Genomic DNA, 24,713 nt, shown 5'->3' on the forward strand with positions numbered 1-24,713 from the left:
AGAGGTCAAGGAGGGCTAGGTGGGAGGACTTGAAGGGAGGAAAAATAAGGAAGAAACGACATAATTATAACCTCAAAAATAAAAGAAATAATGTTTAAAGCACTTCATTAGCAATGTTAATGATTACTGAGTTTCAGTTTCTATCATCAGGAATTATCCTTTTCTCACCTCCCCTCAGCAGAGAATTCACACAGAGGCTAACATCATGGTTCTTTACAGAGGAGGAAAGCAAGACAGCAGACCCAGGGCCCTGCCTAGGGTCATGTGACTGGTAGGTGGAGTTCATCAACCCAAGCAGCCTGGCTCCAGGGTCCACTGCTCACCGTGACTCTTACTGTCTTTTGCTGCCCTGCCTCCCTGCCCCCTTTTTTCCTCTCTGTTCCAGAACAAAATGGGTAAGAATGTGATCTCAGAGCTCACCCAGGGGAAGAAGGCTTTAGAGCGGGGAGTGTGAGGCTGGGGTGTGAGGCTGTCTGGAGCTTCCTTTTCTGTCCAGTTGTGTTTCCAAGAGGTGGCCATCCACTGAGGCCTCTCCCACAACTGCTGTGTCCTTCCTCAATGCCTGCCCCTTTAAGCCACCTGCTCAGGAATTTCCTTCCACAACCCATGACCCGCCTCACCTCTTCTTTCCTTAATTATTTTATTTTATTCTTAAGATTCATTTGTGTGCTCTATCTGCATGTACACCTGCAGGCCAGAAAAGGGCACCAGATCTCATTATAGATGGTTGTGAGCCACCGTGTGGGTGCTGGGAATTGAACTCAGGACCTCTGGGAGAACACACAGTGCACTTAACTGCTATGCCCACCCCGTCCCCATCCCCTTGCCAAACCTCTTCCGCCTTCAGGAGATGCCAGGTATGACATACCCTCCTTTTCAAGAATCCTAACTTGGCAATTGGCATAACTGGGCCCTTTGCCTTTCACAGGGAGGACAACAAATCTTCCTCTATGAATCAAAGCAGAAACAAACAGCCTTCCTCAATGGCAAGGCAATAGCTACTCCTCACTCCTAGTGCTCTGCCAACAGCTGCTGGAAGCCTGGTTCCAAGAGAACCTTATTCTGAGAATCTTCTTATGTCACAGGCAAAAATTCTAGAGGGAAGAGAAGGCGATGGTAGAATATCGGAATCTACCTTATATTCATTGACCTTTTATAAGCATTATCCTTGCAACCCCCGTGAGGGACATTAAACCCAACCCTATATACAATGACACTGGGTTCAAAGTGCCTAATTACTTCCAGAGTCATTGACCATCTTAAAGAAAGTAAAAGGAGGGGCTGCAGAGATGGCTCAGAGGTTAAGAGCACTGGCTGCTCTTCCAGAGGTCCTGAGTTCAATTCCCTGCTACCACATGGTGGCTCTCAACCATCTATAATGAGATCTGGTGCCCTCTTCTGGCATACAGGTGTACATGCAGGCAGAACACTGTACACATAATAAATAAATCTTTTAATAACAAACAAACAAACAAACAAAAAGGATTCCAACTGTAGGTAAGGACATTCAACACTTCACTTCAGCCCAGGGATTCTCTGAGACTTAAGGGACACTAGGGAATAGGCCCACGGCTTTGTCCCAGAAGTCATGTCAAATCAGGGAATCCAACCAACTGCCTAGATCAAATGCTGAAAGGACTTTGGTCAAGTCCTAAAAGCAGAGAAGAAAAAGGCAGCAGTTACAGTTCCACAACCTGCTGGGGAACTACACGCCATGGTGACAACCATTACCTCAGTTGTTTTGGCATCGAGACTCTTAGTGGAAGCCTGGGGTTGCCGCTCTCACAAGCTACGCTATTCTTTCTCTCCAGGTGTATCTGCAGCAAACCCCCAACCACCAGAGAAAATAAAGACTGTGGAAGGATGTGAAGACAGCCTTAACAGAAGCCTGGAGAGCTGGAGGCGTGGCCCCTGCACACACGCACACGGTACACGCACACACACCGGGCACGTGTAGACACACTAGCGCACAGGGAACTAAAGAATCACAAGAATACGGTCTGTGGACTTAGACATGCTTCCTGGTTCTGATGGACTGTATTGTGAAGGAGAGTACTACTGGGAAAACCGGGTGAAGAATACGAGACCGCTCTGTACTGCTCCTACAGCCTTCTTTGTCCCTAACTGTCACATCTGCGGGAGTCACAGTGGGACTACAGAGGCCCCTGCACACACAGAGGCACTGGCTGCTCGTGCAGGAAACCCGGGTTCGGTTCCCAGGACCCACATGGTGACTCACAACCTGTAACTCTAGTTCCGGGGAATCCCACAACCCTCTTCTGGCCTCTGTGGACAGATCTACACATGCATGGTACCTATATCTTCATACAGGCTTGCACACATACACAAAAATATAAAAAGAGCAGTTATGGTTAAAAAAAAAAAGAATGAGCGAAAAAAGCAGAAGGAGGCAAGAAACATGAAAGAGAAATGTCAGGTGAGAGACACAAAATAGAGAAAAGAAATAATAAACATGAAACAGATTCTAATAATGAACAACAACCACAAACCCTCAAAAGGCTCAGCACATCTTAAAACAAGAGATCAAAGACCAGCGCCAAGGCACAGTAGAACACAGATGAGGTGCATGGAGGAGATGGGATTAAACCAGCCTTGCTGACAGCAAAAGACAGGACTACAGAGAGTAAGTGCAGGAGCTGGAAGTGAACAGAAAGATGGACAGGAGCCCTGGGAGGCCACATGCTCTGAGACAGCCTGCTTCAAGTGGACAAGGTTCTGGGTTCCATTCCCAGACCTGCAGAAGGAAAACATGAAGGGGCGCCAAGAAATTCTGTAGCCGGCAAGTATGGGAGTGGAGGAGAGGTGAGATGTAAGGTGTGGATTCTTTGCTTTTCTTCTTTTTTTGTGGCATTTGGAATAAAGCCAAGTGCTCATTCAGGGAGTCAGTCAGCCAACTGCTTCCCACAACCAAGGAGACTTACCACGCTCACAGACACGGCCAGGGGTGGCGCAGGACAGCAGCTTCAGCAGGCCCAGGCAGAGACAGGTGATATCCTCAAGGTCTGCTGGTCCGTCAACCTAGTCTAGCCTATGTAGTGAGCTCCAGGACAACGGGAGACCCTGTCTCAAGAAACCACTCACCACTCACGTGGGTGAGTGAAGAGACGGCTCACTGATTAGGACCACCAACTACTCTTTCAGAGAACCTGGCTTCTCTTCCTGTACAGCACCCACGTGGTGGCCGACAACCATCTACAGAGCCAGAGCCAGCAGATCTTATGCCCTTTTCTGGCCTCTGCACAGAAATACATTCAGACAAAAGACCCATACCCACAAGATAAAAATAAATCTTTAAAACAACAAGGACAAGATGGACACCCAGCATTTAGCTTGGTCCTTCACACACACCCACACACATGCACACGCCTACACACACACACACACACACACACACACACACACACACACACACACCCGCTCCCACACTAAGAGGGGTAGACAGATGGCTCAGTAGTTAAGAGCACTGGCTGTTCTACATCACCCAGGTTCTATACCCCGCCCCCACAGTTGTAGAGAGATTCTCTTGTGTACTGGACGGAAGCATCACCTGTCAATAAAAAGCTGATGGCCGGGCTGGAGAGATGACTCAGAGGTTAAGAGTACTGACTGCTCTTCCGAAACGTTCTGAGTTCAATCCGCAGCAACCACATGGTGGCTCCTGACCATCTACAGCGAGAGCTGGTGCCCTCTGCTGGCATAACCATGTACATGCAGGCAGAACAATACATACATAATAAATCTTAAAAAAAAAAAAAAGCTGACGGCCTATTAGTTGAGGTAGGAAATAGGAGGTGGGAGTTGCAGAAGAGAGCGATGAACTCTGGGACAGGGTCAGTGGGAAGTTTGCTCTGGACTCTGAGGAAGATGGACGCATGAAACTGAGGAGAGGTAGCCAGCCACGTGGCTCACCCAGAATAGAATAAATGGATAAGTAGCCAAAGCTATGGCGTAGGCATTTGTTCACAAATAATAAAGTCCCAGAGTTATTATTCCAGAAACTGGGGCATGGCGGAAAAGCCCACTGTTCTACACAGTACTTCAGAACCACTTGTAACTCCAGTTCAAGGTGATCAAATGACCTCTTCTGGCCTCTGAGTACTTACATGGTGTACAGACATACAGGCAGGCAAAATGTCTGTATACGTAAATCAATTAATTAAAAAATACTAAAAGGCATGAGACTTGCCTAAAATGCAAGTAACTGAAAGAAAAGAAAGATAAAAACATTTTTTAAAGATTTTTTTTTCCCAAGACAGGGTGTCTCTGTGTAGCCTTGACTGTCCTAAAACTCAACTCTGTAGACCAGGCTGGCCTCTACTCACAAAGATCCATCTGCCTCTGCCTCCCAAGTGCTGGGATTAAAGGCGTGCGCCAGCACCACTCAGCTAAAGATTTATCTTTAAAGGTATGTGATAGAGGTGGGTAAGAACACTTGAGTGCAGGCGCTATGGAGTCCAGAAGCGGGCGCTGGATTCTACTGAGCTGTAGTTGCAGGTGATTCTTAGACCCTTGATATAGGTTCTAGGAACTGAGCGAGGGTCCTTTGTAAGAATAGTTCATGCTCTTAACTCCTTAGCTATCTGTCCTGCCCAGCAAAGAGTTTTGAAGTATCTAGGACACTGAATTTACACTAGTTTACTAAGTACAAGATTTATTAATGGGGCTGAAGAGATGACTTCGTGGTTTGGAACATTTGCTGCTTTGTTCCTGTTCTTGTTAGAGGACCCTTGGTCAGTTCTCAGCATCTACATGGCAGCTCACAACTGTAACTCCAGTGTCAGGGGTCTGAAGCTCTACTCTGGCCTCCACAAGCACCAGGAACTGTCGTACACAGACATACATGCAGGCAAAACACCCATAACACATAAAATAATAGAATTTTAAAAATAAATAAAACAACTCCTCTCTAAAAGATTTATTAATGATAGAGAGAATTATGAACACAGCCCAGCCTAAACTAAACACTCTGGACCAGTTCAGCCCATCCAAACATCAAAAAATAAAATGGAGCTTTTCAAGCTGGTTGGCGGTGGTGCACATCTTTAGTCCCAGCGCTCTGGAGGCAGAGGCAGACAGATCTCTGAGTCTGAGGCCAGCCTGGTTTATAGAGTGAGTTCAAGGACAGCCAGGGCTACACAGAGAAACCCTGTCTCAAACACACACACACAAAAGCGACAACAAAAACCCCATAGCTTTCCTCCTCCTGCTGTGAGACAGGCAGAGATTCTAGCGTGCCAAGAACTGGGCTTGTCAGGAGCCCACAGCTATGGCAGAGGAAGGCCAGGAAGATGGAGCTGAAATGGTGTTCATATTACCTTACAAGAGAAAAGCTGCGCCCCTCCCCAGGCCTCATACATGGAAATGTCAAACACACACCAAGCTGTTCTTAGTGTGCACGCAGTCCTACTGTGGTAAGTCCATGTGTGTCAAGGTGGTGGAGGCCTTTTGTGCTGAGCACCATATCAGACTAATTAAAGTCTACCCCGGCAAGAAACTAGGGGAATAGGCAGGCCTCTGCCAAACTGACAAAGAGGGCAACCCCTCCCAAGCCATCTGTAAGGCTGCCTGCTTATTGTTGTTGCTGTTATTTGAAACAAGATCTTACTATGTAACTCTGGCTGGCCTGGAACTCACAGAAATCTGCCTGCCTCTCAAGTGCAGAGCAAGGTTTTGTTTTGTTTTTTTCAGACAGGGTTTCTATGTGTAGCCTTGGCTGTCTTGGACTTACTTTGTAGACCAGGATGGCCTTGAACTCACAGAGATCCTCCTGTTTCTGCCTCCCAAGTGCTGGGATTAAAAGCGTGTGACACCACTACCCACTGTATCTTTTTATTTAATATGAGCCAAAATTTATATTTCTTTTCTTTTCTTTTTCTTTTTTTTTTTTTTTTGCATTAGAGGAACTCTTCAGTGGCATCCTTGAACTGAGATTCTTTGCCATCGTCCTTAACCACTACAGGGCTGCCTACCAAGAGGATAATGGACTAAACCTCTGAAACTGTGAGCCAGCCCTGATTAAACGGTTTTCTTTATAAGACTTGTGATCATGGGTGTCTCTTCACAGCAATAAAGCCCTGAGACAGGGAGTTAGCGTTTAATGGGCAAAGTTTGCTTTAGGTTAGAAAAAGAAGGGAGCTTTCGAGCTGGATGGACCACAGCCGGTGCTCTGTAAAGTGAGTAAATTGAAAGCCACAGAACTGGATACTAAAAACAGTTTCCGGGTAACCCCGGCCCTCCCGGGGGCTGAGGGCAGTAGGGGCAGGAGTTGCAAGGTCTTTCTTGACTACAAAAGAAGTCTTGAGGCCAAGCATGGGAAACATGGGACTCTTTCTAAAAATAACCAATAATCAAAATGGCCAGTGAAGAGGCAGATCAGGAGACTCTCCATCTTGAGACCAGCCTGAGCTACAACGAAGACCCTAACCCCCAAAATAAACAGCTGGCACTGGTGGCACACACTTTCAATCTCTGTGCTCGAGAAGCAGAGGCAGGTGAGCTCTTGAGTTTGAGGCCAGCCTGGTCTACAGCGTGAGTTCCAGGACAGCTATGGCTACACAGAGAAACCCTGTCACAAAACAAAACAAAAAACAGTGCCAGAAATGGCAACAGGCCTATATAAGCCAGGAGGCTGAGGAAAAATGATATTGAATTCAAGACTAGCTGGGTAAACTTGAGACTGGCTTGGCAAATAACTAGAATGGCAACATTTATGTTATGTATTATCTTACTACATTAAAAAAAAAACTGAATTAAAATAAATAAAACAAAGCCCTCAAAAATAAGAGAACAAGCAGGGTGCGGTGGCTCACGCCTGTAATCCCAGCCCTCGAGCAGGCAGAGTGCTGGCAGATCTCTGAGAGTCTGAGGCCAGCCTGGTCTACAAAGCAGTCCAGGGAGCGCACAGAAACCTGTCCCCCCCAAAAAAAAAGAAAAAAAGAAAAAGAAAAAGAAAAGAACTGCTGGGCATAGTGGCGCACACCTGTAACCCCAGCACTCAGGGAGGCAGACGCAGGTGGATCTCTGTGAGTTTGAAGCCAGCCTGGTCTACAAAGCAAGTCCAGGACAGCCAAGGCTACTCAGAGAAACCCTGTTTCAAAAAACCAAAAACCAAAAACCAAAAAACCAAAAAATATTCTTAGGGCTGAAAAGATGGCTCAGTGGTTAAGAGCACTGGCTGCTCTTCCAGAGGACCCGGGTTCAATTCCCAGCACCCACATGGTAGCTCACAACCGTCTGCAACTCCAGTTCCAGGGGATCTGACTCCCTCACAACAATGCACATGAAATAAAATTCAATACATTTTAAAAATGCTGCACAAATTTTAAAAAGACTACAATTTCTCTCCTACTTTTGCAGCTTTCTATGAATACATGTTTATTTCCAAATAAGTGTTTCATTGCTGCCTCTTTTTGAGACAGGGTCTCACTATGTAGCTCAGGTTGGTCTCAAACTCTCCACTCAATACCTCTCCCTCAGCCTCTGGAGGGATAGGACTGTAGGTGTGCTACCATGTCCAGCGAGTAAAGACAAGTTAAAGGAAAAAAAAAAAAAAGAGTTCCAGGCTTCCTTTCCACAGCCTCTAACATGCTATCTGCTCAGGTTTCATTCTGTCGCTGTGTGAAAACGCTCTTACCAAAAGCAACGTGGGAAGGAAAGGGTTGATCTGGCTTACACTTATGGGTGACACAGTCCATTAGTGAGGGAAGTCAGAGCAGGAACTCAAGGCAGGAACCACGGACGAATGCTGTCTGCTGGTTCAGTCTCTGGTCCATGCTGAGCTGACTTTTCTTTTCTTTTTTTAGGTTATATTTATTATTTTTAGTTCTGTGCATGTGTGTGTGTATCTGTGGGAGGGGATGAGTGCAGGTGCCCGCTGAGGTCAGAGGGATTGGATCCCCATAGAGCTGGAATTCCATGTGGCCATAAGTCACATTATATATTACTTAGGTCCTGGGACTTGAGCTTGGATTCTCTGGAAGAACGGTACCTGCTCTTAACTGCTGAGTCATCTCTCCAGCCCCTCGGCTAACTTTCTTATATGGTGTAAAACCACCTGTCCAGGAAATGGAACCACCCTGAGTGGGCTAGGCCCTTCTGCATAAATTAAAACCATCAGGACAGACATGCCCACAGACCAACCCGACAAGACACTCAATTGAGATTTCTTTTTCAGATAACTATAGGCTGTATTGAGTTGATGGTGCTAACTAGGACACTAATCCAAACACTTGGAAAGCTCTGGAAAAGCCAGAGAATTATGCTCAAGCTCTCCCTTCACAGGAATGGAATGGGATCCATGCTTGTTTTTCATTTCATCAATATTTATGGAAGGTTTACTGAGATTTGGGGCTTGTGTTGGAAGCTACAAAAATATTAATGATTTACGATCCCTTTCTAAGAACAATCTAAATCTAATTATAACAAAAAGGCTAATATGCTAACAACGTTGGAATAGCATTCTAAAAATTTCTCTTCTCATGAAACCACTTACTAAGTTTTTGAGAGTCTTCCAACTTTTCATCTTTGGGTGAAATGTCTTCTCAGCCTGCAAGATTCAGAAAAATAGGATTACACATGCATTTATATAATATGTAATATTTATTTAATCTGAGCCTCTGGATGGATCCTAGAATACATAGAAATTACCTGAAATTATATGAATATATGCACATTTTTTAGGAAGAGATAATTTCCCAGACTCTATGCTGACTAAATCATAAAGGCTTTAGAAATGAATTTAATGTTTTTCAATTCAGTTTCTCATTTCCCCACCTTTCTTACATTCCATGATCCATGGGATCTCTAAGGTCCCTCCTTCCATCTCTAATGGAAGGAGTCCATGAGTCCACTGTGCATTAAAACAACGGAGTAGAAATTCAAATCCCATGATTCCCAGACATCCCTTCCCAAGAGGAAAAAGGTCTAAATTCTAAACAAGGATCGTTTTGTTTTTGCCAACTTTCCAACTTCACTTTTCAGCCTTTCTCCAGATCCTACCCACTTTCCTACCTAGCCTGCAATTTGTAAGTTTTGGTTTTGCTCACCATATGACTTTGTATAGGCAATACCTTCTAGAAAAGTTCATTTTTCACTATATTTTAGTCCTTGGTGTTTTTTTTTTTTTTTTTCATTTATTTATTAATTTAAGCTCTTTGCAGCCTGATCCTAGACCTCTCTCAGTCCTGCCCTCATGCCCCCTCCCTCCTAGTCTTTAATAATTTCATACACTTATACAGTATATTTTGATCATATCTACCCGATTCCTGCCAGTAACTTCTTCCATATCCACCTCTAACTTTGTGTCTTTTTTTTTTTTTTAATTTTAAGTGTGTGTGTGTGTGTGTGTGTGTTTGTGAGAAAGAGAGAGTGAGTTCATTTGTGCACAAGCGCTGAGGACAGGTACTGGCAGCAGCCGGAGACATTAGATCCCCAGAACTGAAGTTACAGGTGGCTGCGAGCTACCCGACATGGGGGCTGAAAACTGAAAACAGTATGCATTCTCTTTTCTGGGTGAGGTGGGAAGTAGGTTTCGCCATGTAGCTCTGGCTGGCCTAGAACTCAATAAGTAGGCCAGGCTAGTCTCAGACTCAAAGAGATCAACCTGCCTGTCAAGTCCTGGGATTAAAGGACTATGCCACCAAACCAGCCACAGCATGCACTCTGTTTTGTTTGCTTGCTTGAGACAGGGTTTCTCTGCGTACCTCTGGCTGCCCTGGAACTTGCTCTGTGACCAGGCTGGACTCAAGAGATCTGCCTGTCTCTGCCTCTCCAGTGCTGGGACTAAAGGTACGCCACCCATGCCAATCCCCTTAACCAGCCATCTCTCTAGCTCCAGAAAATTCGTTTTTAATTTCCCAGCAAACCCACTCATGACCCTTCTTCCCTGAGGCAGTTTGCTGGGCTGCTTTGGTACTGAACCCTGCCCGTTACCACAGGGCTGAGACTTGTTTATACAGAATAGTAAAGTCAGCAAACCAGGCAGAACAGAATTTGAAGCCGCTAGGTCTAGCTAACATGAAACCCCTATTTTTCCACTTTTGAAAAGACAAAACAACTTAAGCAATAGTAAATACAAACACCATTCTATTTCTCAGAATAGGGAGCGGAGATGAGCTATCTGATCAACTGGTGACTGGCAGAGATACAGATTTCCAGTCCCCAGCAAGAAAAGGTTTCAAGTCCAGATTGGCACATGAAGTCTTCCAAGCTTACAGGGCAGCAACTAAAAAACATTGAGGTCATCCACCTTTTATACCTCCAAGGAGGGGCAAGACTATTTTATCCTCAGGAATTCATTCTGATGGTTGTTTGTTACATGGCTGTTATACCATCCCTGCAAAGAACTCAAAGGGCCAGCAAAGATCACTGAAAACCTATCATGTGGGGCCCAAAATGACTGGTTTTGTCAGTTTGACACCAGAGTCTTCAGAGAGGAAAGAACCTCAGTTGAGGAAATGCCTCCATGAGAGCCACTGAGGCATTTTCTCAATTAGTGATCAGTGGGGGAGGGCCCCGCCCATTGTGGGTGGTGCCATGCCCGGGCTGGTGTTCCTGGGTTCTGTAAGAAAGCTGGAGGAGCCAGCCAGTAAGCATCCGTGGCCTCTGCATCAGCTCCTGCCTCCAGAGTCCTGCCTGTCCTGACTTCCTTTGGCGGCGAATAGCAATATGGAAGTGTAATAAATCCTTTCCTCCCTAACTCGATTTTTGGCCATGGTATTTTGTCTCAGCTATAGAAACCCTAACTAAGACAGGACCTCTGTCCCTTTCTGAGGCTCAGTTTCGTTTCCAGAAAGTGGAGATACAAAACTTACTTGTGAGCAAGCTGTCAAAACAGACTATACCAACTGCCAGAGGCTGTCAGAGATTATACTTTGATGACATAATATCTCTGAATTTTCACAGAAATTTCAGTGAGGTTAGTTCTGTTAAGTCTCAAATCCAGGGACAAATGATTGAGGTGGCTATCTAACACATCAAAGTAAAACTGGCCACCAAGTTCTCCCAGCATCCCTCAGTCCCTTGTTACAGGGTCCTCCTGGCTTGCATACCCCAACCCCTACACTGAACTCTACAGCTTGGTGGCTGGGCTGCCTTTCTACCAGCAGCTCTTCCCTATATAATCCAGCCATTCTGGTTACCTAACCCTTTGGGCTTGCCTACTTCAGCACCTACCTCCCCCCTCTCCCTTCCCTCCTCTCTCTCCTCACACAGCTCAGGGTCTGGTTCCCTCTAGACTATCCCACCATACCTAGGAATATGTTCTTTCCTTTTTTCTTTTTCACTCAAGTTCTTACATCCAGACTTTTTATTTTCTACGTAAGAAAACTGGCCGGTGGGGGGAGGGGGGCATGTCTTTAATTCTAGCACACTGGAGGCAGAGGCAGGAGGATCACTGTGAGATCAAGGCCATCCTGGTCTACAGTATGAGTCCAGCAGCCAAGGCTACACAGAGAAACGTTGTCTCTAAACAAACGAAGCAAAAACTGTAGCTCAGAAGCTGTAGGCAATGTATGTAATGAAAATGTGTATGTGTAATGCATTTAGGTGAATGTACAGGTGTGTGAGGAGGCCAGAGGAAGGTGTTACCCTATTGCTCTCCTTATTGCACATCGGCTAGGTTAACCAAACAGCTCTTGTGATCTACCTGCCTATGGGCCCCAACATTAAGGCTATAGGCAAGCTCAGGCAAGCTCAGGCAAGCACGGTTTTTTACGTGGCTGCAGGGGAGATTCGGGCCCTCATGCTTGCACAGCATGCACACTTGCCAACTGAGCCATCTCCCTAGTTCTGAAAACACTTTTTAAAGCCTCGTCTTTCCCAGACCAACTGTGAAGTAGGTACTGTTTACTGCTGGGGGCCCTAAGTCAAAGAAGCCCTGCAAAGACAATGCTACCACACAGCCTGACTCCAACACTGTAGACAGCAGCAGTTCAGCAAAAATATACTATAATTTTCAGAGCGGCTGTGATTTAAAAATAAAAAGACACAGGTAAAATTTAATAACAGTTTATTTGACCCTACGTATACAAAATAACATAACATACTGACACGCAATAAACATAAACCCTCTTTCTTTTCCTACACAGACGCATGTGTACTCTACATCATAATGCATCTCAATTTTGGGGTTTTTACATTTCAAAGGTTCAGTAAACACACGTGGCTAATAGCTATTGTTAGTTACAGTCCACTTAATTAATCTTAAAAAGTTAAAAAGGTAGTGCCCACAGAACCATTTCCTCTTGGTTTTCGAGGACAAGCAAAAAGAATGACAAAGAACCCTTGAGCATTTGTTTTGTGCCAGAAACGTCTTAAGTATCTTGCCCAAATATTTTTATCATCCACAACATAAAGTGAGTTCTATTGCACGTAAGCAGGGGAGAGGTTGTGTGTGTGTGTGTGTGTGTGTGTGTGTGTGTGTTCAGAGTTCCGGCTCACTCTGTAGCCCAGGGGTGGCCTCTAGACCTAGGATTACAGGCTTGAGGGGTCTTTCTTAAAGTAGTCTGTCCCGCCGTCCCCGCCGACCAGCCCCGGGCCAGCCATCACCCGCATTTACCCAGGACTGTCAGCATCTGCCCTAGCAGGAGCAAGTCACCTGCGGTAGGGGGAGCGCCGCCACCACCGGTATCTCCTCCTCCTCCTCAGCCTCTTCCTTCTCGGCCTCTTCACTCGCCGAGCTGGAATCAGATTCCGACTCCGATCCCGTCTCCCAGAACACCTCGTTGTCTACCTCCCCACTCTGCAGCAGCTCCAGGAGGAAGGGTTTCTTAAGGAAGCTGCCGGTCGGACTCTCCGGAGGGCTTAAATGTAGAGGTAACAAGACCCTCCTCCGGCCACACTTCCCGCGACAGAGAGAGGGCGCGGCTTCCGGGCTCCCGGGGAACGAAGTGTCACCCATTTCCGGCTGCCGGGGAGCTTCGCCGGTGGAGGTAAGGTCGGCCCGCCCGCGCCCTCTCCTGAGCCCGCGTCCCTCCGGGGCTGCGCGGGCTCTGCCCTGCAGCGGGTCTCTCTTCCCTCTGTCTCCGCGCAGACGTGCAGCCGGCCCGCGGTTGCGGGACAAAGGGTGACGCCGCGAGCCGTAGTCATGGCGGCGCCGGAGCCCAGCCTGGATGAGCGGAACGCCGAGGAGCCGCCCGAGCGGGAGGAGGCGGGCGGCTGTGCGGAACCCGAGCCCGACCACGCGAGCCGCTCGGCCCCGGAGCTCCCCGGCGCGCCGGTCGCCCTGAACGCGGCGCCGCGGGCCGAGGCCGCCCCGAGGCCCGGCCCCTCTCGGCCGGGCCCCGAGACCTTTCGCCAGCGCTTCCGGCAGTTCCGCTACCAGGACGCGGCGGGGCCCCGGGAAGCCTTCCGGCAGCTGCGGGAGCTGTCCCGCCAGTGGCTGCGGCCCGACATCCGCACCAAGGAGCAGATCGTGGAGATGTTGGTGCAGGAGCAGCTGCAGGCCATCCTGCCCGAGGCGGCCCGGGCTCGGCGGCTGCGGCGCCGCGCGGACGTGCGCATCACTGGCTGAGCGGCGGAGCGCGGGCCTCCCTGGACTGATACCCAGCCCCGAGTTAATGAAAGTTGAATTTGGTCAGCTTCTGTGTCTGCTGTGTCTTTCGTTCGTCCTTTATTTGTCGGACTTGTTTTCCGAGCTTCTTTCCGTTTGATACCCAGAGGATTCTGGGAGCAAGGCCTTTATTTGCTATTCCTGGGCCACTGGGGATGCGAGGGGCTGTGCCCTTAGGCTTGAATTCTCTTCTCACCTTGATTTTTCTAGATCTAGGCCTCCAGAGCTTTGTTTTGCAAAAGGCCACGTTGACGCTGGTTGCAGTCGGAGTCCCATGCTGCCCTCCGCATCGAGCGAACTAAGCAGTAAGATAACTGGGCCTATTAAAAGCTCATTTAGCTAAGTGTCCCGGCTCATACTTTGAGCAGAGGCAGGAGGATCTCTGTGAGTTTGAGACCAGGTCTGTGTAGAAAGACCCTCTCAAAACCAAAACGAAATCAAGCAACAAAACTGCTGTTACCAAGAAAAATTCTAAATGAACCCTCTCACTTCATTTTCTGTTTGGTGGCTTAAAAATCAGTAATTGGAGTCAATACATCTGGACAGTACATTGTTTTTCCAGTAATTTTGCTGCAGATAATCTCTGCTCTGTGGCTTTTAACGATTACCTAGCTTTAAAAAAAAAAAAAGATATTTTTTCACATTTTACTTTATTTTTTTAAAAGATTTATTTATTATGTATACAGTGTTCTGCTGGCACGTGTGCCTGCACACCAGATCACATTATAGATGGTTGTGGACCACCACATCACTGCTGGTAATTGAACTCAGGACCTCTGGAAGGACAGTGCTCTTAACCTTTCCAGGCCCCCTAGGTAACTCTTTAGGGAACTGGATGTTTTTGAGGTGTATGTGTACTATATTTACAGTATTTCCACTTCTTTTGGCCCCTCCATGCTCCCACTTCTCATATTCACTGCCTTTACTTTCACATTCATTGTTACCTAGATACGAAACCCTGAGCATACAGTGTCCTGTAACTAAAAGGGAGGAGGAGGCCTGGCGTCTGTCTCTGTGCCTTCGACTTTGGCTCAATATACAGATGCTGATCATCTGTGTAAGATAAGGTTCATGAACTCTTAAGGTGATGGCCATGACAGAATGTGCAGCACGAAGAGCTGATGCCTCCAGTTTCTTATAGTCAGGCACGGTGGTGCACGCCTGTAACCTCAGCACTTGTGGAGGCAGAGAAAGGTGAAGCTCTGAGTTTGAGGTCAGCCTGGTTCTACAAAGTTAGCCCAGAACAGCCAAGGCTACACGGAGAAACCCTGTCTCAAAACAAAAACAAGATAATGATTATAGCTGGGCAGTTGTGGTGCACGCCTTTCAATCCCAGCACTTGGGGCAGCCAGAGGCAGGTGGATCTCTAGTTAGAGGCCAGCCTGGTCTACATAGAGAAACCTTGTCTGGAAAAACAAAACAAAAAGATAATGATTATATAATACATATAGACATACTTTGTAGACCACCTGCCTCTCTGCCTCCTCAGTGCTGGAATTAAAGGTATGTGCCTCCACTGCCTGGCGGTAGTACATATTTTAAAAGCAATGTAAATCATTCGATTCTTATGGTGGTGCACTCAGGAAACCAAGACAGGATGATTGCAAGTTTGTGTATGAGCTACCATGTGGTTGCTGGGAATTGAACTCAGGACCTCCGGAAGAGCAGCCAGTGCTATTAACCGCTGAGCCAAAGTTTGAAGCCCAACTTTGGGTTACATGACAAGTTCAAGGCCAGCCTGGACTACATTGCAAGACTGTAGGAAAAAAACAACCGGGTGTGGTGCATAGGATCTTAACACTAGCGCTTGAGGCAGAGGCAGGAGATTTCTGAGAGTTCTAGGCCAGTCAGGCACATATAGTAAGACCTTGCCTTCAAACTAAAACAAAAAACCTTTTATGCTTCAGTAATATGTGACTGACACGTAGCAACAAGAACCTGTTTTATTTTTTCCAGACACAAGAGTTTTCATGTTCTGCAGATACTGCTTGAGAGCAACACTATGTACAGTGCCTCCTGTCTATAGCGCGTAAACACAGATACACATCCACAGTGCAGTGTCGGCTCAGCCAGGATCCACCTTGCATACATGCTCAGGAATGACTGATCAAACCAGAACTCCTTTGTTAGGGTGACTTTCTATAGGTGGACAGTTTTTTAACAGACAGAACTTAGGTAGTGCACAGCTTTCTAAATGGTATCAGCATTGTTTGCAAATAACAGATTCCAGTGCTCCAACTTAGGGCTGAATTCACTTTGACCCAGGAACTGGGAATGGAGCCCCTCAACATGGCTTTAAGTTAGGGAAGAACTGAGGTTATCAGAATATGGGGGTGAGGAGGTCTACTTTGCTTCCCCAAAACAAAAAGTCACGATGAAACCAGGTTACTTCCTTCACAAAACCTAAATGATCAACCCAGTAATGACCAAGTGGCGGAATTAGGTAATTCAGTTTCTGCTTCCACTGTTCAACAGGACACAAAATTGATTGCCTTCAAAGTTAGAGATTCCCCAGATGTCATACGCAAGAGTAGTTACATAAAAGAAAAACCTTAATTTAAAAGCCGTTATTATATGTGTGTATGTGTGTCAGAGGACAACCTGCTATGTCGGTCCTGGGGACTAGACTCAGGTCAGGAGGCTGGTGACAAGCACCTCTATCAACTGAGCCATCTCAATAGGTCCCAAATCAGTATCTACTATAACAATCATCGTACCCTGCACAGCGGTAGCTATAGTTATCTTGTTTCTTCCCCTTTTAGACAATCACCATACAAGTCTCAAAATGCAGCTACTATATGATAAATTATCCAGAACACAGACGTCCTGTAGACTTGAGCATTTCTTCCCACGACAGAAATATCAATGCGAGCAGTGGGAAAACAGCCTTTTGTAAGGGACTGTGTTGGCTTAATTATGTTTCACACAGCTCCTAAGCTATGCCAGGTCAACTCACGCTTGCCCTGTGGCTGATTTTATATCAGATGGTGAACAAATCACTAGACAGGGCACTTATTCCCTGAAACTTCCACAGTGACCTGTTGGGCCTAAAGCTTAACCTTCCCAAGGCAGCTGTAGATGCTGCTGTTGCTACCGACACTGGCTCCTTGATGTTTACATAGTAAAGATTTGCAGCCCTAGAGCATTACAGATTCCAAAACTGATGACAAACCTGTGGGTGTTGATGGATAAATGTACTTCAGCGTTTGCCTTTAGTGATGCAAAAACTGGTAAAAATTAAGTTCTCAAAGCATGGAACCTTTCAAACTTTGCCTAGTAAGGTAAAACCAAACAATATAGCAATGACACATGGAACCAGAATCTGTAAAATAACACAAATATCTCTCCAAAGGTACAAACAGGTTGTACCTGGACCTTAAGCAGCATAATCACCTTCATCTCACAAAGAAACACAGACAGGACATTCACGTGTTGAAGTGTACGGCAACTACACTAGCCTCCAAGAAGGAGGAAAGCGGCACACAGACCTCAAGTTTGCTGATGACGACATAAAGTAAGGTAATTCCCACGTTCTTTGTAACAAATCTTTACAGTAGAAGAGTTCAAAACTTTTGGGAAACTTTTCCCCCCTTAACTTTAAATAGAACAGGGAAGCTATTGAAATTAATAAGTGGGTAAAAAAAAAAAAAAAAAAAAGCTGTCCTTTGGGTTCTAGACCCTGCCTGCTTCCTTCTGGAATTCCTTGTAGATTCTCAGTACATCAAGATTCTAGTTCCTCCTTCAGCATTTTCCGCTTGGTTGCCGAAGGCACAGCCCAGCCGACTCTGGGTAAAAACATACAGCCTTGTCCCTGGTCTGTGAAACCATGCTGAGAAAACAAAGTCTTGAGGAAGCAGTGCATCAGGGCCCTGCTCCTTCCAAACTGCACAGCACAGTGAAGTCCCAACGTTCCAGTGACGATGAAAGATGAAAATGGTGCCTGCTGCCCACACGCCACCAGGCAGAGAAACCGGAAGGGCTGGCACATGTCTCAACCTGGCCCAAAAATCAATTAAATAAACTGCAAATTGAATTTACAACTGTTTCCAACTAGATTTTTTTTTTTTTTTTTTTGGCTCTCATTTTGCTTATCATCAGTGGCACGATTCCAAGTGAAGATGTGCAAAGACTCGCTTCGTTCAACGATGTGCACCGAAGGGGATTCTAAGACTATGCGCTGCCTTCGTGGTTGGCTTCCAAATCAAGAGTGCCCTGTCCTCCAGCAGCCAAAATGGTCTCTTTGTCCCAATGTCCATCACACTCCTGCCAAATCCCTGAAGTCAGTCAGAGTCCCGTGCATTCAGCATGCTAAGTTTATTTACTTAAATATGCGAAGCTCCCCTGGCAGACATGCCAGGATTGTGCTCCAAATGTCTTGGGTGCCCAGTTTCATGTTGAGCAGCAGAGGGCAATCTGCTGCACCTTGCCCAGGTCAGTCAGCAGCTGCTTGATGCAATGCTTGAGCTGTGGAAGCCTGGCCAGTGGCTCTGGGGGCTCCAGCTCCCCAGTGTAGTCCAGCCAGCTCTCCAGCACTGCAGGGAGAAGAAAGAAGCTGCAGTGAATGCTCCAAACTTGACTTACAACAACCTCAGCCTGAGCCACTGCAACCCAGGCTGCCTCCATACTAGCACCCCACAAAGCATTGCTCCACAAGGCACAGAGCTCTAATGTTAAGGTTTGCCTGTGATCTATCCCCCATAGGCTTATGGTGAATGCTTGGTCCCCAGCCTGTGGTGCTATCTGGGAAGAAGGAGGTTGCTAGGGGTGTACCGTTGACAATTATGCCTCCACCCGTTCCTCTCCTATCCCCATCTGCCATGATAGAGACAGCCACATGCCCCAGCCACCATGACAAGACCAAGCAACCACGGACTGGATTATTAATTATAAACTACTTAAGCAAATTTCCCCTCAAGTCGTTTCTGTTAGATAATCAGTTACAGCAATGACAATCTAGATGCTTCAGGACAGTGCTGCCCTGAACAAGTCCTAGTTAGTGACAGAATGATTAATGTTTGTCCCCTTCAAGGCAGTGGCTCCTTGGAGGAGCTGCTGAGCAGCTAAGGAACTCATTTGAATTGTATTCACTTTTAATTATGTTAACTAGCCACACAATGCTATTGTGCCCAGCAGAGGCAGAAGGCTCTGAAGACAGAGCTTTCCCATGTTGCCAATAGAGCTCCATGGGCTGCCAGAAAATGAAGTGTCTTCAGACACAGAGAAGATCTGGATTTTCCTTTTTTTAAATCACTGTCAATTCTGATTGGTTTCACCCCCTGAGAAGTTAAGCGTGAGCCTGGCGTGGTATGTACAACTTTAATCCAGCACTCAGGAGACTGGGACAGGTGGGGTCTCTTGAGTCTGAGGCCAGACTGGTTTACAAAGAGAGTTCCAGGACAGCCAGGGCTATTACACAGAGAAACCCGGTCTCATAAAACCAAAAAGAATGTTCTGACCATGCCTCATGACTGAAGCTTGTATAAGGCGGTGTTTTCCTTGGAGTAATTTAACGTATGAGCTTTATATAGTCTCAGTTTCAGGCTTCATAGCTGGACTGTAATTCACAGAATCCTAAAACATAGTATTTACAAACTGGGTCTAATAAAACATTTTAATTGTATTTTATTTATTTTGTGTGCCTACACGGAGATGAGAGGATCTTGTGGGGCTCTGTTCTTTCCTTCCAGCAGGTAGATTTCAGGGATGGGACATGGAGGAAGAAACTTTCACTCTCTGAGCATCTCTCTAGGCTGTTACGATCAAAACAAATAATCAGTAATAATAAGTAAACAATCATTTTTAACTCAAAGCCCAAAATTAGAAGTGATAGCTCAGCCAGTAAAATGCTTGCCTTGTGAGGACCTGAATTTGATCCCCAGAATACACATTTTTTAAAAAAGGCTGGGCATGGTGGTATACACCTTTACTCTTAGCCCTCTGGGGGCAGTTTGGTCTACAGTGAATTCCGGACCAGCTAGGACTACATAATGAGATCCTAGCTCAAAAACAAAACAAAAAAAAATTTTTTTTTAAAGCACAGGTTAATTCCCTAAGCTGGGAAGATGGCTCTGTGGGTAACACGCTTGTCACACCAGCTTAAGGACTGTAGTTTGGATAACCAGAATCTACATAAAGCCAAATGTGGCAGCTTTTAATTACCAATCACAAATCGGTAGCTTGAAAGAACCGACAGAGAAATGTGCTTATGGTAGTGATGAACAAGAGATCCTGCCACAAAGCCAGTATAATGAGGACTGACCGCCACATCCAGGCTGTGGCACAAAGTTGCGCTCATGCTCCAACACACCAAAAGTTTTTCTTAAGATTTATTTTGGTTTTGCCTACATGTATGTCTGTGTGAGGGTGTCAGACCCATAATTAGGAGCTGCCATGTCCACGTGGGTGCTGGAATCGAATCCAGGTCCTCTGGAAGAAGAGCCAGTGCTTTTAACCTCTGAGCCACTGCCTAAACCCCCCTGCAAAAAAACTTAATTTCTGTAATGGAAGTTTTGGTTTCTTTGTAAATTCAGCATGTAAATATGTTTTTGTTTTAAACCCAAGTGTGGGATTTTAGTTGGGCTATGGTTTGTCCATACCTATTACTTGTCTCGTGTGGGACATGGTCTAGGACTCAGAGGATGTAAGTTGAGAGCCCAGAAATAGAAAGTGTGGTATGACGTGAGGTATTGGTGTGTGCTGTGTAGCAGTTTGGGGGGAGCAGAGAGGTGGCAATTTGGAGCAGACAGACAGATGGAGAGAAATGCAGAAACTTGGACAAGATTGCTAGCTGTGTTTGCTGTTGATGGAGGTTGGTATAGCCCTAAAAAAAACCAAAAACCTTGATCCTAAACAGCTAGGAGAAGTAAAGGGGCCCTCTCTCCCCCCTAACCTTCTCTCTCCTACCTAGGGTTGCGGGGGTTGATAGAAAGGAGGTTAAGGCCTAAACACCCTAAATAAAGTAGTTTAAAACGAGTGCTTCAAGTTTCCCTCAGAACTTAATGTGCTCAGATCATTTCCAACAAGCCGACTCCAGCTCTTCTGTGAACACGGCTTTCTTATTTTTGTGGTGCTGAGACTAAAGGGCCTCCCTCTCAAGCTAAGTGTGTGGTCTACGATTCTAGCCCTGCATAGTGACTACCGCAGAAGGAAAAGGACAAGTGAAGCAAGACCCCTGTTACCTCTGATGTCCCAAGTGCCTAATAAATATTCAAAGTTAGGCTTGTCCTCACTGAGGGGAGAACTAGACAGAATGTGGCTGAAGAGGCCAGAAGACAGCTTTCCTTTGACAGCCAGGCTGTGGACTTCAGAAGGCAGCAGATGGGAATCGAAGTTCAAGAGTGATGCCAAGAAAGGAACCTACCATCCAGCTCCTTCTCAATGGAGTCCATCCGATGCGTTACTTCATCCTGGAGGGACTCCACGTGTGTCAGCAGGTTAAACTGCCACTGGTGCTGTGAGCTCACCAGCCCTTCTCCACCTCTGTCCAGCAGCTTCCGAGCAGGGGCTTCTTCTGGTAGGACCTTCTTGGAAATGTACTCCCTCACCTGCACGTGCAATGACAGTGAGTCACGGAGCGGAGACAGGTACTGCATTCTCCCTGGCCAGCAATGTAGAATCTTCTGACAAAGCAGCTGCTGCTCCCCATGCTCCTACCGCCTCCACACAGTGACTAAAGTTCCAATGCCATGGCCTCAGGACAGCACCCGCCAGCTCAGAAAATCCTGCCTCCTTCCTCTAGCTAGCCCAGCCTGAAGCAGACCTCTCAGACCCAAAGGGCTGCCTAAAGCAGGGGAAGTGCCAAGAAAGGTTGGGGTATTACAGTCATGCTTAGTGAGTCTTGGCTGTCTCTTGGTGAACGTGTGGTTATTTGCTGAGTTACTTCCCCTATCAGGAACATGGATGTGGTTTTCTGAAGCTTCATGAAGATGGAATTAAAGTACCAGTGTACAGTCAGCTTACCAAGAGGTGGCCTTGATGAGAATAAGAACTTCCAGATTTTACACCATGTTTCCTTTAAAAATCTGTCTAATGCACAGGACTGCTAGCCTTTTACTATACAGTCTGGGATCTCAAACTTGTATTCATTTACTTGGGATGATAACAATTCAAGGTAACATTTAGAACTTCCTGTGCCCAAAGCAATATCCTGAAAGCTTTTATGGGTCTGACAACCACACCACAACTACAACCAAAGTGGCTGAACCTAGGCTTGGAAGTGATTTGCCACAAACAGGCTGTCCTTACCGCCCTGGCCAGACTTGCTTAGACATTGGCAAGGGTATATATAGGTTGAAAGTGCAATCCACACCCTAGAAGCATAGTTGGGATGTCCCCTGTTGGCAATAACATGCTGATGCATTTACGCTGCTGATGCCAGGCCACAGGCTCAAGTCTAGGAAAGTAAGGGTGGCTAGGGCAACAGTGTGAAACCACACACTTCCTCACTTGGGGAAGACAGGCATAGCGGCACTCACAAAGAGTTACAGAGGGAGACACAGGCATGAGACGGGGGCTCAGAACAGTGACTTAAACATGACAAAAAACTGAGTAACAAGGCTGGCTCCTGGGGAAAATGCTCAAAGGAGCAAGTACTTCAATGAAACTAACTCATCTCATGACAGGGCTAGGAAAAAAACAACATACAGTTTTGTTGAAAACATTACATCTAACAACACACTGGACTATGTTCATGCTAATAATCAGCACCTAGGAGCGATTATGGTATAAATGCTAAAGAAAAAACAATTTTTGCTTAGTTCTATTTTTCTACAAGCTTGAATCAACTTCTCTGCTTAATATACTTTCTGATCCCATGCTCACACCCCTGGATTTCCTGGAACTGACGACCTTTAGTTAGAGTGGGTCCCATGACTTTGTACCCATCTTAACAGGGGAGAAAACAAAAACAAAAACAAAAAAAACCCAGAAACTTTCTGATGGAGATATGGCTCAGTAGTTAAGAGCAGTGGCTGCTCTTCCAGAGGACCAGAGTTCAATTCCCATCAACCATATGGTAGTTAACAACCATCTTTAGTGAGACCTGATGCCCTCTTCTGGCCTGCATGAGTACATGCAGACAAAGCTCTCATACATAAATAAATAAAATAAAATAAAAAAACTTTCTGATGAGAAATTTTAAATACTCCTATTAAGAAGTGTTGTAGTAAATAATTGAAAGGGTCTTCCAAATCTGGGCCCAGTGGTACATGCCTGTAATCCCAGCACTCAGGAGACAGAGGCAGAAGGATCTCTATGAGTTTGAGGCCAGCCTGGTCTACAAAGTGAGTCTAGGACAGCCAGGGCTACACAGAGAAGCCAAAAACAAAACCCACTACCCCTCCTTCCCCCCAAAAGAAGTATCTTTCACAATATGGTTAGCCCAGGAGGAGAACTTACAAGCACTCAGCCACTAAGTAAAGAGTAAGTACAGGCAAGCCACTTACCTTTGGGGAGCTGGGCTTGGGGTCACTGTCCCCTCTGCTCCTGTCTTGGTCGAGGGGCCAGCCTAAGCGAGGGGAGAGAGAATCGTCACCATTCTCACAGAGGGGGCTGACGGCATCATCAAGGGCAGAGCCTCTAGTCTCCACTACCAGCTTCTGCTCCACAGCAGGGTAATAGGCGCGGGGCTTCTGGTAACAGTGCTCGCTGGTGATATAGGACTCCTCCACAGACCTGGGCAGGGACAATGGCTTCTCCACTGCCCCGTTCAAAGTTCTATAGCTCGGGGACTCGTCCTTGCTCCTGGTGTCCGTGATATGGATGTGTCTAGAATGTGCTCTCCCCTCTCCTGAATGCTGTTTCCAGGGCTGGCACCACAGTTGCAGATCAGGATGCTCCCTGCTTCTGTGGGAAAGGCAAATGGTGAAAACTGAGGGAAGCTGGCACCACTGCAAAGCTCCTCGACTTATAAACACGCTCCCATGGACAAGAGCGGCCTCTACCTGGAATATTGACCCACATAGCACAGCCGGTTTAAGCCCACGGCCTCTTAGGAGGTCACTTCCCTAGGCTCCCAAGGCTTGGGGGGTGGGGGAAGGGACTGGACTTGGCTTCTGACCTCACTCAGGCTCCTCCTGGCTTCCTCCTTTGGAAACTACCAGCTCTGACTTTCGAGAGTCAGTGAAAACATTGATGTGTGAAGGTATTCTTCAAATGTGGCTGACAGGGTCTGGGAAGATGGCTCAGCAGGTAAAGATGCCTGACATCAAGTCTGATAACCTGAGTTTGATACCCAGAGCCACAAGGTAGAAGAGATTCAACTACCAAAAATTGTTCTTCTAACTCCCACACATATGTTGGTGGCACACACACACAGAAATAAATGCAGTAAAAACCAATGTGGCTTTATTTGACTCAATCAACTGGCACAATAACCCTGACATGCAACAGCACTGCTAATTAGCAAACCATCACTTACCAAACTGCAATGGTGCTGGGGATGAGTAAGTATGTATGGCCATTAATCATAACATTTCTTAAAAAGATTATGTCTTTAATTTTCACCATTTCAAAGAAAAAAGTGGTCAGGGTCAGTAAAGGATAGAGATGCCCATCAACAGCACAGCCTCCTCTGCGCATCTGATGTAGGAGGACCACTTGAGTGTGTGCACAGAGCACAGGGAAGAACATCACCGTCCCCTGGAAAGAGGACAAAAACATCACAGTATACTGTTCTCAGTGGGAACAGGTACACTGAAATTTTGTGTATTTGTTTGTGTGTGTGTGTGTGTATGCGCGTGCGCGTGTGCATGCACATGTCTGTACACATGTGTTCAGAAACAAGCCCAGGCTTTTGAGCACACTACGCAAGCATCCTACTTAACTTCTGAGCCCTCATATATATATATATATATATATATATTTTTTTTAAACCGATATTTTTAAGATTTACTCTATCTTATATGCCTGTGCCCAGGGTGTGCATGTGAATGTGTTCAATATAAAAACTGAGGGGGTTGGGAGAAGGCCTGGAGCCGGAGTTACTGGCAGTGGTGAGCTATATAAAGTGTGTCCTTTGCAAGAGCTGTAAGTACCCTGAGCCATCTCTCCTACAGCAAAGTTTTACATTAAAAATTATTTTTAAAAACTACACGTAGCTATCTATCTATCTATCTATCTATCTATCTATCTATCTATCTATCTA

General features: G+C 46.2%; 3 protein-coding genes across 6 annotated transcripts in view; 1 reads left to right on the forward strand and 2 right to left on the reverse strand.

The window, feature by feature from the left end:
* Cnbd2 (cyclic nucleotide binding domain containing 2) overlaps window positions 1–12,919 on the reverse strand; it is a 51,768-nt gene extending 38,849 nt beyond the window's left edge. For 2 of the 3 annotated variants that reach the window (XM_055602270.1, XM_055602272.1), the window contains exons 1-2: window positions 12,617–12,919; window positions 8,513–8,566 (exon numbers count right to left, since the gene is read on the reverse strand). In XM_055602270.1, coding sequence (XP_055458245.1) covers window positions 8,513–8,566; window positions 12,617–12,919 — 357 coding nt within the window. Of the gene's footprint in view, window positions 1–8,512; window positions 8,567–12,577 lie in introns of all 3 variants that reach the window. The other variant, XM_055602271.1, reaches the window with a different exon arrangement.
* Scand1 (SCAN domain containing 1) lies at window positions 12,651–13,597 on the forward strand. The gene is made up of 2 exons (XM_055602273.1): window positions 12,651–12,950; window positions 13,052–13,597. Exon 2 carries the CDS (start codon window positions 13,106–13,108, stop codon window positions 13,529–13,531), a length of 426 nt encoding a protein of 141 aa, XP_055458248.1. The 5' UTR covers window positions 12,651–12,950; window positions 13,052–13,105; the 3' UTR covers window positions 13,532–13,597.
* Window positions 13,598–15,495: 1,898 nt separating this feature from the next.
* Phf20 (PHD finger protein 20) overlaps window positions 15,496–24,713 on the reverse strand; it is a 103,866-nt gene continuing 94,648 nt past the window's right edge. For both annotated transcript variants that reach the window (XM_055602251.1, XM_055602252.1), the window contains 3 exons: window positions 23,014–23,413; window positions 20,931–21,114; window positions 15,496–18,102 (listed from right to left, as the gene is read on the reverse strand). In XM_055602251.1, the coding sequence (XP_055458226.1) occupies window positions 17,960–18,102; window positions 20,931–21,114; window positions 23,014–23,413 (727 nt within the window). In that variant the 3' untranslated portion in view covers window positions 15,496–17,959. The remainder of the gene's footprint in view (window positions 18,103–20,930; window positions 21,115–23,013; window positions 23,414–24,713) is intronic.

Source organism: Psammomys obesus, unplaced genomic scaffold, assembly GCF_907164565.1.
Source record: "Psammomys obesus unplaced genomic scaffold, mPsaObe1.curated_primary_1811, whole genome shotgun sequence".
NCBI lineage: Eukaryota > Metazoa > Chordata > Mammalia > Rodentia > Muridae > Psammomys > Psammomys obesus.